This window comes from Oncorhynchus gorbuscha, linkage group LG18 (genome assembly GCF_021184085.1).
Source record: "Oncorhynchus gorbuscha isolate QuinsamMale2020 ecotype Even-year linkage group LG18, OgorEven_v1.0, whole genome shotgun sequence".
NCBI classification, from domain to species: Eukaryota; Metazoa; Chordata; class Actinopteri; order Salmoniformes; family Salmonidae; genus Oncorhynchus; species Oncorhynchus gorbuscha.
In genome coordinates, this window is record NC_060190.1 from 47285917 (window position 1) to 47301040 (window position 15124).

Below are 15124 nucleotides of genomic sequence, written 5' to 3' on the forward strand. Positions count from 1 at the left end.
TTCTAAGAGTGTAGGTGCTGATTAAGATTTTGTCTGAAGTGCATTACTGTGGCTTGGAAACAACATTTCAAAAGGAGGCAAATAATTAGTAGGATAAGCTTTTGTCATCATTGTGATGTCACCAGATTGACTTGAGATGCAGTATAACTTTAGCTAGCTAGGTAATATTGGGGGGAGAGCACTGACATTTTTGCTAGCTAACATGAGCATTTCTAGCTATTTCTGAGGGACCATGTCCATGTTACATCAGCCCTGTGTTCCCTCGGCCCTGTGTTCCCTCGGCCCTGTGTTCCCTCGGCCCTATGCTCCATCAACCTATGTTCCCTGGGCCCTATGTTCCCTGGGCCCTATGCTCCCTGGGCCCTATGTTCCCTGGGCCCTATGCTCCATCAACCTATGTTCCCTGGGCCCTATGTTCCCTGGGCCCTATGCTCCATCAACCTATGTTCCCTGGGCCCTATGTTCCCTGGGCCATATGTTCCCTGGGCCCTATGTTCCCTGGGCCCTATGCTCCATCAACCTATGTTCCCTGGGCCCTATGTTCCCTCGGCCCTATGTTCCCTGGGCCCTATGCTCCATCAACCTATGTTCCCACAGCCCTATGTTCCCTGGGCCCTATGCTCCATCAACCTATGTTCCCTGGGCCCTATGTTCCCTGGGCCCTATGTTCCCTGGGCCCTATGCTCCATCAACCTATGTTCCCTGGGCCCTATGTTCCCTGGGCCCTATGCTCCATCAACCTATGTTCCCTGGGCCCTATGTTCTCTGGGCCCTATGTTCCCTGGGCCCTATGCTCCATCAACCTATGTTCCATCAACCTATGTTCCCTGGGCCCTATGTTCCCTGGGCCCTATGCTCCATCAACCTATGTTCCCTGGGCCCTATGTTCCCTGGGCCCTATGCTCCATCAACCTATGTTCCCTGGACCCTATGTTCCCTGGGCCCTATGCTCCATCAACCTATGTTCCCTGGGCCCTATGTTCCCTGGGCCCTATGTTCCCTGGGCCCTATGTTCCCTGGGCCCTATGTTCCCTGGGCCCTATGTTCCCTGGGCCCTATGCTCCATCAACCTATGTTCCCACAGCCCTATGTTCCCTGGGCCCTATGCTCCATCAACCTATGTTCCCTGGGCCCTATGTTCCCTGGGCCCTATGTTCCCTGGGCCCTATGCTCCATCAACCTATGTTCCATCAACCTATGTTCCCTGGGCCCTATGTTCCCTGGGCCCTATGCTCCATCAACCTATGTTCCCTGGGCCCTATGTTCCCTGGGCCCTATGCTCCATCAACCTATGTTCCGTGGACCCTATGTTCCCTGGGCCCTATGCTCCATCAACCTATGTTCCCTGGGCCCTATGTTCCCTGGGCCCTATGTTCCCTGGGCCCTATGTTCCCTGGGCCCTATGTTCCCTGGGCCCTATGCTCCATCAACCTATGTTCCCACAGCCCTATGTTCCCTGGGCCCTATGCTCCATCAACCTATGTTCCCTGGGCCCTATGTTCCCTGGGCCCTATGTTCCCTGGGCCCTATGCTCCATCAACCTATGTTCCCTGGGCCCTATGTTCCCTGTGCCCTATGTTCCCTGGGCCCTATGCTCCATCAACCTATGTTCCCTGGGCCCTATGTTCCCTGGGCCCTATGTTCCCTGGGCCCTATGCTCCATCAACCTATGTTCCCTGGGCCCTATGTTCCCTGGGCCCTATGTTCCCTGGGCCCTATGCTCCATCAACCTATGTTCCCTGGGCCCTATGTTCCCTGGGCCCTATGTTCCCTGGGCCCTATGCTCCATCAACCTATGTTCCCTGGGCCCTATGTTCCCTGGGCCCTATGTTCCCTGGGCCCTATGCTCCATCAACCTATGTTCCCTGGGCCCATATGTTCCCTCGGCCCTATGTTCCCTGGGCCCTATACTCCATCAACCTATGTTCCCACAGCCCTATGTTCCCTGGGCCCTATGCTCCATCAACCTATGTTCCCTGGGCCCTATGTTCCCTGGGCCCTATGTTCCCTGGGCCCTATGCTCCATCAACCTATGTTCCCTGGGCCCTATGTTCCCTGGGCCCTATGTTCCCTGGGCCCTATGCTCCATCAACCTATGTTCCCTGGGCCCTATGTTCTCTGGGCCCTATGTTCCCTGGGCCCTATGCTCCATCAACCTATGTTCCATCAACCTATGTTCCCTGGGCCCTATGTTCCCTGGGCCCTATGCTCCATCAACCTATGTTCCCTGGGCCCTATGTTCCCTGGGCCCTATGCTCCATCAACCTATGTTCCCTGGACCCTATGTTCCCTGGGCCCTATGCTCCATAAACTTATGTTCCCACAGCCCTATGTTCCCTGGGCCCTATGTTCCCTGGGCCCTATGTTCCCTGGGCCCTATGCTCCATCAACCTATGTTCCCACAGCCCTATGTTCCCTGGGCCCTATGCTTCATCAACCTATGTTCCCTGGGCCCTATGTTCCCTGGGCCCTATGTTCCCTGGGCCCTATGCTCCATCAACCTATGTTCCCTGGGCCCTATGTTCCCTCGGCCCTATGTTCCCTGGGCCCTATGCTCCATCAACCTATGTTCCCACAGCCCTATGTTCCCTGGGCCCTATGTTCCCTGGGCCCTATGCTCCATCAACCTATGTTCCCACAGCCCTATGTTCCCTGGGCCCTATGTTCCCTGGGCCCTATGCTCCATCAACCTATGTTCCCTGGGCCCTATGTTCCCTGGGCCCTATGTTCCCTGGGCCCTATGTTCCCTCGGCCCTATGTTCCCTGGGCCCTATGCTCCATCAACCTATGTTCCCGCAGCCCTATGTTCCCTGGGCCCTATGCTCCATTAACCTATGTTCCCTGGGCCCTATGTTCCCTGGGCTCTATGCTCCATCAACCTATGTTCCCTGGACCCTATGTTCCCTGGGCCCTATGTTCCCTGGGCCCTATGCTCCATCAACCTATGTTCCCTGGGCCCTATGTTCCCTCGGCCCTATGTTCCCTGGGCCCTATGCTCCATCAACCTATGTTCCCTCGGCCCTATGTTCCCTGGGCCCTATGCTCCATCAACCTATGTTCCCTGGGCCCTATGTTCCCTGGGCCCTATGTTCCCTCGGCCCTATGCTCCATCAACCTATGTTCCCACAGCCCTATGTTCCCTGTGCCCTATGTTCCCTCAGAAGAAGGGAGTGATTACAAATATTTGACATATCTTATATATTTCACATCCTTGATGTACACATACAGTGGCTTGCGAAAGTATTCACCCCCTTGGCATTTTTTCTATTTCGTTGCCCTACAACCTGGATTTTTTTTTAAATGGGGGGGGGGTTGTATCATTTGATTTACACAACATGCCTACCACTTTGAAGATGCAAAACATTTTTTCTTGTGAAATAAACAAGAAATAACACAAAAAATCTTGGCACATCTAGCCACTGGTGCACAACTGAGCAAAAGGAGAAGTACATTAGAGTGTCTAGTTTGAGAAACAGACTAATCACAAGTCCTCAACTGGCATCTTCATTAAATAGCACCTGCAAAACACCCGTCTCAACGTCAACAGTGAAGAGGCGACTCCAGGATGCTGGCCTTCTAGGCAGAGTTCCTCTGTCCAGTGTCTGTGTTCTTTTGCCCATCTTAATATGTTAAATATGTTATCTTAAAATTATTGGCCAGTCTGCAATATGGATTTTTCTTTGCAACTCAACTAGTCGAAAGAAGGCCAGTTTTATTGCTTCTTTAATCAGGACAACAGTTTTCAACTGTGCTAACATAATTGCAAAAGGGTTTTCTAATGATCAATTAGCCTTTAAATTGATAAACTTGGATTAGCTAACACAACATGCCATTGGAACACAGGAGTGATGGTTGCCGATAATGGGTCTCTGTACGCCTATGTAGATATTCCACAAAAAATCAGCCGTTTCTAGCTACAATAGTTATTTACAACATTAGTAAGGTCTACACTGTATTTCTGAGCAATTTGATGTTATTTTAATGGACAAAAACTGTGCTTTTCTTTTTTAAAAACAAGGACATTTTTAGGTGACCCTAAACTTTTGAACAGTAGTGCATTTCAGTTACTTTTGAGTATTTAGTGTAATTTGTATTCCACTGGCCTTAACTACAAAGAAATGTATTTTGCAACAAGTTACACAATTTCAAAATACAAAATACTTTTCTACACCATTTTTTATAGTGACTCACACTTCTGTGGGCTCCTATCACCCCAAATGTACTGCATTTGTATCAGAAGTGTGATGGCACTATGGTGTGATAAAAATGTCTGCTAAATGACCAAAATGTTATGTGAAAATGAACACTTACAAAGCACACTGGGTATTTGATTAAAATACAAATGATTTGGACAATAAACATTTATGCCAATTTTGATTGAAATTGGTTTAGTGGGTACTGAGGGAACATAGGGCTGAGGGAACACAGGGCCCAGGGAACATAGGGCTGAGGGAACACAGGGCCCAGGGAACATAGGGCTGAGGGAACATAGGGCTGAGGAAACATAGGGCTGAGGGAACAGGGCTGAGGAAACATAGGGCCCAGGAAACATAGGGCTGAGGAAACACAGGGCCCAGGGAACACAGGGCTGAGGGAACATAGGGCTGAGGAAACATAGGGCTGAGGGAACACAGGGTCCAGGGAACATAGGGCTGAGGGAACATAGGGCTGAGGGAACATAAGGCTGAAGGAACACAGGGCCCAGGGAACATAGGGCTGAGGAAACATAGGGCTGGGGGAATATAGGTTGAGGGATCATAGGGCTGAGGAAACACAGGGCCCAGGGAACATAGGGCTGAGGGAACACGGGGCCCAGGGAACATAGGGCTGAGGGAACATAGGGCTGAGGAAATATAGGGCTGAGGGAACACAGGGCCCAGGGAACATAGGGCGGAGGGAACATTGGGCTGAGGGAACATAGGGCTGAGGGAACACTGGGCCCAGGGAACATAGGGCTGAGGAAACATAGGGCTGGGGGAATATAGGGCTCTGGGAACATAGGTTGAGGGATCATAGGGCCCAGGGAACATAGGGCTGAGGGAACAAACTTTTCTAGCTCAAGGCAACATTGCCATCTCTCTAAAGTAAACTTGACAACATCATAATGATGGCAAAGTTGTTTTCTACTAATTATTTGTATACTCTAGCATCGTATGTCCAGGCTTCTATAGCATAATTCTCATGAAACAGTCATTAGCCCTCGTTCAGAAAGACTGACCATTAACCATCAGTCGGACATCAATATGCCGCAAGATCTATCAACGTTGGTTAGATCGGCAACAACCGAATGAGGTGCAATCCATGAATAGTCATCCTTTAAGCAGAACCTGTGCTTTAAAATGTCAGGCATTAAGGTACGTGAAGCTGGCTAAGTCGAGTGCAGGAAAGTGTTCTGATAAAATAAAGAAATTGAGAATTCATTCAGTAAGTAGTGCCATATTGGTTTAGAAAGGCTGTCTTGCACTGTGAACATGACAGCACATATTGGGTCTCATGGGGGGGGGGGGTTGAATGAACCCACCATCTCAAACCTTGGTGGATGATGTGATAATACATGGAGATCCACTCTTATGCTTCTGACATCACATTACAACAACGGTCACGTTGGCATGTGGTCAACGTGTATTAATAACAGATTCAGCATTTTCATAACCTCTGGATGTGGGTTACACCCTAGTAGTACATGCAGTGTAATAACATTTACTCTTATTGTTCACTGGAAAAAAAACAGTTGTTTCAACTAATTATTATTAATTAAGTAACACAGCCTTTTTTTCTGTTTACTCAACTTTTCGTGTTATCTGAACAACAACAAAAATTGTTGGCCCAAACTTAGCTCCAACTTGTGAAAACTTAGGCAAAAATTCAGTCAATTTAAATGTAAATGATTTTGTTGGGCATCTTAAGTTAAAAAAAAAAGCTGGGAAACTGGTTACACACACAGTGCTTTTAACATGCAATGTTTTCAACACGTTGACATGATTACCTACCATGCATGGTCATTTATACAGAAATTATTCGTATAGCAGATGCTCTTATCCAGAGCAATTATGGTTAAGTGCCTTGCTTTAGGGCACATTGACAGATTTTTCAACTAGTAGGCTCGGTGATTTAAACCAGTGACCTTTCAGTTACTGGCCCAATGCCCTCAACTGCTAGGCTACCTGCCATCCCCACGTCCACATTATTCAACATGTGATTTGATTTCACCTGGGATTTGAACACACAACCTTTTGGCTCATGGCATTCCAATCTTCCTGTGTCTGTTCTCAGTTAATCTGACTATTCTCTCATCATTGATTTGAGTTACTTGTTTCATTTGATGGTTTTCTGTCTGGTTGTTTAATGTTGGTGGGGTATATTACTCTGTTTTAATGTTACTCCCTAATCCAGCGTTTCCCAAACTCGATCCTCTGGACCCCAAGGGGTGCACGTTTTGTTTTTTCCCTAACACTACACAGCTGATTCAAATGATCAAAGCTTGATGATTAGTTGATTACTTGAATCAGCTGTGTAGTGCCAGGGTGAAAGCCAAAACGTGCACCCCTTGGGGTCCCGAGGAGTGAGTTTAGGAAACACCGACTTGATCACTATGATAAATCAAATATTTTTTCTTGAGTGTACTTTTAATAGAGCTGACATTTACTTTGAGGTGCAAAGTGTAGCAATGCAGGTGAAATCAGTCATTGACACAGACATGGTGGCTCAGCGTGCACTAAGAGGTTGTGTCTTCAAATCACAGGTGAGGACATTTTCAATACTGCAAGGGCTCTCCAGAGGGTGGTGCGGTCTGCACAACGCATCACCGGGGGCAAACTACCTGCCCTCCAGGACTCCTACAGCACCCGATGTCACAGGAAGACCAACAAGATCATCAAGGACATCAACCACCGAGCCACTGCCTGTTCACCCCGCTATCAACCAGAAGGTGAGGTCAGTACAGGTGCATCAAAGCTGGGACCGAGAGACTGAAAAACAGCTTCTATCTCAAGCCCATCATACAGCTAAACAGCAATCAGGAACTCAGACAGGCTGCTGCCTACATTGAGACCCAATCACTGGACACTTGAATAAATGTATCACTAGTCACTTTAAACAAGGCCACTTTAATAATGTTTACATATCTTACATGACTCATATCACATGTATATACTGTATTTTATACCATCTACTGCACCTTGCCTATGCCACTCGGCCATCGCTTATCCATATACTTATGTGTACATATTCTCATTCACCCCTTTAGATTTGTGTGTATTAGGTAGTTGTTGGGAATTGTTAGATTACTTGTTAGATATTACTGCACTGTTGGAACTAGAAGCACAAGCATTTCGCTACACTCACATTAACATCTGCTAACCATGTGTATGTGATCAATAAAGTGTTATTTTATTTGATATGAATTCCTGTATATATGAACATGCAAAATGTAATCAAGTTTGTGCCCCCCAAAAAATTGGGTTCAGGTAACACTCTGCCCGAAAAGTCTGTGGAAACTGTTATTTAATAATAACTAGTTGAAACAACTACATTGTTTTTACAGTGTTCTTAATTAAAATAAAATAAGATATCCCCCCCCAAAAATGTGAATGTAATTTTCATTCCATTTGTATAAGTGATCCAGAGTGGTTAATGCCATGAAAAACTGGAGGGAGAGTCATAGGTAGCCTTGGTGGAATTTTCCAGAAGGGTACGTATCTGGGACAGCTTCTCTCTTGGCTCTAGGCATCACACCTGCTGTAGCAGCGGGATGGGGACGTTGGAAGATGACAAAGTAGGTGAGCGTGTCCCCTCCTTTAAGAACACCATGTCTTGTTCTCTCCTCTCCCAGTCCACACAGTAAGACACAACCGTCACAGCCGACGAAAGGCAAAAATGAGCATCTTCCTCCTCTTCCCTTTTTGTTTCACATTCAGGCATTCTGAGGGATGGCTATGTGTCGTAGGAGAGTGGCAGCGAGGACTCCAGGGTAAGTCTGAAAGGTGAGTTATAGGGCGTGTTCCTCTGTCCAGGCGTTGCTGACGCCTGCCAGATCTTATAACGCCTGGATAGGTATTTTACGTATCAGCCAACCACATCATATGTTATAGTAATCTGTCAGTCGATGACACAGTCAATGACGTGGCACGCAATCATTGGTTGATACATGCAACGTCTGAGCAGTGGAACGCAACCACAGTCTTGACAAACCACCCAAGATGGCCACTGCTATAAAACTGTGGCTTCCTCCATGGCATTCACCCATCTGGATAGAGAAGAAAGTGCTGATTGTAATAACATTGTAATAACAATATGATTGTTGTGTTGATGCTGTTGTCAATGTGAGTCACACCTATGAGGTTACTGAATGAGGCCTGTAACTGGGGCCAGGAGTTCTACCTCACTAAGTAAAAGGATAAAGGCTATAACTTGGGCCCATAGTTTCTCCTGGTCAGATCATGTGGTCATAAAAGGTGCAGTGCAGAGCTCACCTCTCAGCAGTGTGGTTGTTCTCGGCCTTAAAGGTGTAGTACAGGGTCTTCTTGTGGTACAGCTCAAAGACGTTGGTTGTCTCCTCTCCACCTGGCCTGTCAGGCAGCTTCACTGTGAAGCCCAACAGAGGCAAACTCTCAGACGCCACCTTCTCCTGGAGAGAGAGAGAGAGAGAGAGAGAGAGAGAGAGAGAGAGAGAGAGAGAGAGAGAGAGAGAGAGAGAGAGAGAGAGAGAGAGAGAGAGAGAGAGAGAGAGAGAGAGAGAGAGAGAGAGAGTAATACAGACAGAAAGAGACCAGCATAGTCTTCAGGGTGTAGTTTGTGGGGGTTTTGTGTAGGGGCTTGCCAAATCCATGGTTCGGTACGTACTCAACAACACACACAACAACAACAAAAATATGCATGTGAAATCAATATGTAAACATGGCTCAGACATTGTATAGACCTATGCTATAATGTTTTCTTACAAAGAGAAAAAGATAGGCACTTGTGTGACTCTCATAAAGGGGGCGTGTCTCTAGCGCGGTAACTCTCATTTACCACTCCGGGGTAATGTGATGGGCTGTCACTGTTAAAACATCTTCAGGATTGGTGGGTCTCCTGCAGGACGCTTGAGCTAACGTAGGCTAATGAGATTAGCATGAGGTTGTAAGTAACAAGAACATTTCTCAGGACATAGACATTTCTGATATTGGCAGAAAGCTTAAATTCTTGTTAATCTAACTGCACTGTCAAATTTACAGTAGCTATTACAGTGAAATAATACCATGCTATTGTTTGTGCACAGTTTTGAACATGAAAAGTTATTAATACACAAATTAGGCACATTTGGGCAGTCTTGATACAACATTTTTAACAGAAATACAATGTTTCATTGGATCAGTCTGAAACTTTGCACATACACTGCTGCCATCTAGTGGCCAAAATATAAATGTAACCTGGGCTGGAATAATACATAAAGGTCTTTCTCTTGCATTTCAAAGATGATGGTACAAAATAAAATACAAAAAAAACGTTTTTTTCTCTTAGATCTTTTACCAGATCTAATGTGTTTTATTCTCCTACATTCCTTTCACATTTCCACAAAATTCGAAGTGTTTCCTTTCAAATTTTACCAAGAATATGCATTGCTTGCTTCAGGGCCTGAGGAACAGCCTGTTAGATTTGGGTATGTCATTTAAGCGAAAATTTTAAAAAAGGGTCCGATCCTTAACTTCATAAGAAGATGTTTTAATTAAGTAGCTCTCTATAGCCCTGGAGGTTCATCTATCTGTAGCAAGCGCAACACATGGTGCAGTGGCCAATTCACTGGCAACTTCGGCTTTAGCTTGCTTATATAGAGCGGGTACTACCTGTTTGCTGAAATTGGTGCGAGAGAGCTAATTTCGTAACGTGGCTCGAATACTTTCATGAGGCTCTGGACACTGGCGTAACGCAATTTCTCTGGACCCTACCCTTTTCCTAAAATACAAAATTGAATGTGTCAGCCAGACAGCTACTCACAAAGTATAGACTACCGATCGCTGTCCATGGTGCTGAAATTGCGACATGTCTATCTATGTAGCTGCCTATCGAATCGACGATATGCTTTCTTTTGTGCCAGGGCATATAGCCTATAGCTTTGCTTCAGCTAATGGATAAATGTTTGTTGCCACATTTTCTCATGTTAAGCCTGACATTTCACGAAGCTATACACGGTGTCGCAATGCTGACAGTTAGACTGCTGGCTGGCGATAACAATGTCATTACTTGTTCAGCAATTTAAGTTGGAAATTCAAATAAGGCAGATTGCAAAATGTATTTTTGATGCATCAGCATACTAATAATCTACCAATCGTTTAAAAAAAATACATATACACCTGTCCTGTATAGGCTACCTAAACCTGCATGACATGAGTCCTCCTCATGCTTTCTCCCAGCTTGTGTAACATTATAGCTTCTGTCCCTCTCCTCGCCCCTACCCGGGCTCGAACCAGGGACCCTCTGCACACACTTGGGGTGGCAGGGTAGCCTAGTGGTTTGACCGTTGGACTAGCAGCCGAAAGGTTGCAAGTTCAAATCCCCGAATTGATAAGGTAAAAACTGTCGTTCTGCCCCTGAACACTGTTCCTAGGCCGTCATTGAAAATAAGAATTTGTTCTTAACTGACTTGCCTAGTTAAATAAAGGTCAAAATAAAAAATAAAAACATCAACAACGGACACCCACGAAGCATCAATGAACCATCACGCCACAAAAGCAGCGGCCCTTTCAGAGCAAGGGGAACAACTACTTCAAGGTCTCAGAGCGAGTGACGTCACCGATTGAAACGCTATTAGCACACACCACCACTAACTAGCTAGCCATTTCACATTGGTAACACTTGGAAAGAAAGTTGTTGTGAATAAAACCAGTCTATTAATGCCAAATAGTACAGTCAGTCCACCCTCAAAACACTAGCTTACTAGGGATTGTTTCATTATGCAGTGTATCCTATAGCTATACACTATTTAACTGGTATTTATACACCTTTTATACAAAATACAAATAGCCTAACAATTCTCCTGAAGTATTCCTAGCTGCCTCTCTCTGTGTCTCTTTTCCTCTTTCTTTATGGAAAAGAGAAAGTAGCTACAGTATGCTACTGCATTGCCTTGAATGTTCATGTGCAAACCACGGCCTGTAGGCGTAGGTTGCAGCCCGACTATTTTCTATACTAAGTATTGACAACCCGGACAGTCTTTTCTGAGAAATGGTATATTAAATGTCCATTGTGCTGCACACAATTGAAACTATACCCTGAGATAAGGGACTGCTGATATTGCAACCACACAACTCAAACGCTGGTTCACCAGTATGAACGAAATTGTGATTTTTTGTTTGTTTGAGCCCTCAAGAACTGTTGCCCGCTAAAGATGATCATCTGTTTGCATCTGCCTACGTATGACCCCAGAGCTTCTATTACGGTTCATCTCTTTCCGTAACATGCTGAGGCCGGCAATTAAGGAGAATGAGAGGCTCAGTTAAAGTGAGAGAACTACCAAAATGTTCCCAAACTGGAGATTTAAACGATGATGGATCCTCCTGGTTTATTAACCCCACAGCTCTCCATCGTACAGAACTAGTTCCCCACCGCTCTCCATCGTACAGAACTAGTTCCCCACAGCTCTCCATCGTACAGAACTAGTTCCCCACAGCTCTCCATCGTACAGAACTAGTTCCCCACAGCTCTCCATCGTACAGAACTAGTTCCCCACAGCTCTCCATCGTACAGAACTAGTTCCCCACAGCTCTCCATCATACAGAACTAGTTCCCCACCGCTCTCCATCGTACAGAACTAGTTCCCCACAGCTCTCCATCGTACAGAACTAGTTCCCCACCGCTCTCCATCGTACAGAACTAGTTCCCCACAGCTCTCCATCGTACAGAACTAGTTCCCCACAGCTCTCCATCGTACAGAACTAGTTCCCCACAGCTCTCCATCGTACAGAACTAGTTCCCCACAGCTCTCCATCGTACAGAACTAGTTCCCCACAGCTCTCCATCGTACAGAACTAGTTCCCCACAGCTCTCCATCGTACAGAACTAGTTCCCCACAGCTCTCCATCGTACAGAACTAGTTCCCCACAGCTCTCCATCGTACAGAACTAGTTCCCCACCGCTCTCCATCGTACAGAACTAGTTCCCCACAGCTCTCCATCGTACAGAACTAGTTCCCCACAGCTCTCCATCGTACAGAACTAGTTCCCCACATTTCTCCATCGTACAGAACTAGTTCCCCACAGCTCTCCATCGTACAGAACTAGTTCCCCACAGCTCTCCATCGTACAGAACTAGTTCCCCACCGCTCTCCATCGTACAGAACTAGTTCCCCACAGCTCTCCATCGTACAGAACTAGTTCCCCACAGCTCTCCATCGTACAGAACTAGTTCCCCACAGCCCACAGAACTAGTTCTCCATCGTACAGAACTAGTTCCCCACAGCTCTCCATCGTACAGAACTAGTTCCCCACAGCTCTCCATCGTACAGAACTAGTTCCCCACAGCTCTCCATCGTACAGAACTAGTTCCCCACCGCTCTCCATCGTACAGAACTAGTTCCCCACAGCTCTCCATCGTACAGAACTAGTTCCCCACAGCTCTCCATCGTACAGAACTAGTTCCCCACAGCTCTCCATCGTACAGAACTAGTTCCCCACAGCTCTCCATCGTACAGAACTAGTTCCCCACAGCTCTCCATCGTACAGAACTAGTTCCCCACAGCTCTCCATCGTACAGAACTAGTTCCCCACAGCTCTCCATCGTACAGAACTAGTTCCCCACAGCTCTCCATCGTACAGAACTAGTTCCCCACAGCTCTCCATCGTACAGAACTAGTTCCCCCAGCTCTCCATCACAGAACTAGTTCCCCACAGCTCTCCATCGTACAGAACTAGTTCCCCACAGCTCTCCATTTTACAGAACTAGTTCCCCAGCAGTTTCCATGGGTTTTACAGAAATATACAGCTTCCATGTACAGAACTAGTTCCCCATGCTATTCATTCAGGTTCAGAACTAGTTCCCCACAGCTCTCCATCGTACAGAACTAGTTCCCGGCTCCACCTCACAAAAGCATCGTTTGAAATGCGGCAATAAATATTAGCATTTTGATTACAAAGTGCGCATAGGCACTAATTATTTTTTTCAGATCAGATTTACAGCAGTTTAGCCTGGGTTTTATTTTTAAAATATATTGTTTTATGTATATAATATATTGTTTTATGTATTCATTCAGGTTCACAGTGCGGACCAAACTGACGTCCCCATACCGAACAGTTCGTTACAAATACAATTACAGTTACACCCCTAGTTTTGTGAATACATGTACCATAGTCCCCTAGTTTTGTGAATACATGTACCATAGTCCCCTAGTTTTGTGAATACATGTACCATAGTCCCCTAGTTTTGTGAATACATGTACCACAGTCCCCTAGTTTTGTGAATACATGTACCATAGTCCCCTAGTTTTGTGAATACATGTACCACAGTCCCCTAGTTTTGTGAATAGATGTACCATAGTCCCCTAGTTTTGTGAATAGATGTACCATAGTCCCCTAGTTTTGTGAATACATGTACCATAGTCCCCTAGTTTTGTGAATACATGTACCATAGTCCCCTAGTTTTGTGAATACATGTACCACAGTCCCCTATTTTTGTGAATAGATGTACCATAGTCCCCTAGTTTTGTGAATACATGTACCATAGTCCCCTAGTTTTGTGAATACATGTACCATAGTCCCCTAGTTTTGTGAATACATGTACCATAGTCCCCTAGTTTTGTGAATACATGTACCATAGTCCCCTAGTTTTGTGAATACATGTACCACAGTCCCCTAGTTTTGTGAATACATGTACCATAGTCCCCTAGTTTTGTGAATACATGTACCACAGTCCCCTAGTTTTGTGAATAGATGTACCATAGTCCCCTAGTTTTGTGAATAGATGTACCATAGTCCCCTAGTTTTGTGAATACATGTACCATAGTCCCCTAGTTTTGTGAATACATGTACCATAGTCCCCTAGTTTTGTGAATACATGTACCACAGTCCCCTATTTTTGTGAATAGATGTACCATAGTCCCCTAGTTTTGTGAATACATGTACCATAGTCCCCTAGTTTTGTGAATACATGTACCATAGTCCCCTAGTTTTGTGAATACATGTACCATAGTCCCCTAGTTTTGTGAATACATGTACCATAGTCCCCTAGTTTTGTGAATACATGTACCATAGTCCCCTAGTTTTGTGAATAGATGTACCATAGTCCCCTAGTTTTGTGAATACATGTACCATAGTCCCCTAGTTTTGTGAATACATGTACCATAGTCCCCTAGTTTTGTGAATACATGTACCACAGTCCCTATTTTTGTGAATAGATGTACCATAGTCCCCTAGTTTTGTGAATAGATGTACCATAGTCCCCTAGTTTTGTGAATACATGTACCATAGTCCCCTAGTTTTGTGAATAGATGTACCATAGTCCCCTAGTTTTGTGAATACATGTACCATAGTCCCCTAGTTTTGTGAATACATGTACCATAGTCCCCTAGTTTTGTGAATACATGTACCATAGTCCCCTAGTTTTGTGAATACATGTACCATAGTCCCCTAGTTTTGTGAATACATGTACCATAGTCCCCTAGTTTTGTGAATACATGTACCATAGTCCCCTAGTTTTGTGAATACATGTACCATAGTCCCCTAGTTTTGTGAATACATGTACCATAGTCCCCTAGTTTTGTGAATACATGTACCATAGTCCCCTAGTTTTGTGAATACATGTCCCATTATCCCCTAGTTTTGTGAATACATGTACCATAGCCCCCTAGTTTTGTGAATACATGTACCATAGTCCCCTAGTTTTGTGAATACATGTACCATAGTCCCCTAGTTTTGTGAATACATGTACCATAGTCCCCTAGTTTTGTGAATAGATGTACCATAGTCCTCTAGGTTTGTGAATACATGTACCATAGTCCCCTAGTTTTGTGAATAGATGTACCATAGTCCCCTAGTTTTGTGAATAGATGTACCATAGTCCCCTAGTTTTGTGAATACATGTACCATAGTCCCCTAGTTTTGTGAATACATGTACCATAGTCCCCTAGTTTTGTGAATAGATGTACCATAGTCCC

The 15124-nt window shown here is 45.3% G+C and overlaps 1 protein-coding gene and 1 long non-coding RNA gene across 9 annotated transcripts in view; both read right to left on the reverse strand.

Annotated features, from left to right (window-relative positions):
* Positions 1-447: 447 nt before the first annotated feature.
* On the reverse strand, positions 448-3397 carry LOC124002345. 6 transcript variants are annotated; one of them, XR_006832985.1, is made up of 3 exons: positions 2094-3397; positions 694-1289; positions 448-646 (listed from the first exon to the last, which is right to left on the reverse strand). It is a non-coding gene; the product is annotated as an uncharacterized LOC124002345 (long non-coding RNA). The 6 variants fall into 6 exon arrangements; XR_006832986.1 differs by having other exon boundaries at positions 642-662; XR_006832987.1 differs by lacking the exon at positions 448-646 and having other exon boundaries at positions 666-1289; positions 2094-2706; positions 2833-3397.
* A 4089-nt stretch (positions 3398-7486) lies between these two features.
* Positions 7487-15124, reverse strand: part of LOC124003667 (FYVE, RhoGEF and PH domain-containing protein 5-like) — a 75970-nt gene continuing 68332 nt past the window's right edge. For all 3 annotated transcript variants that reach the window (XM_046312167.1, XM_046312168.1, XM_046312166.1), the window contains exons 20-21: positions 8472-8626; positions 7487-8245 (exon numbers count right to left, since the gene is read on the reverse strand). In XM_046312167.1, coding sequence (XP_046168123.1) covers positions 8209-8245; positions 8472-8626 — 192 coding nt within the window. In that variant the 3' untranslated portion in view covers positions 7487-8208. The remainder of the gene's footprint in view (positions 8246-8471; positions 8627-15124) is intronic.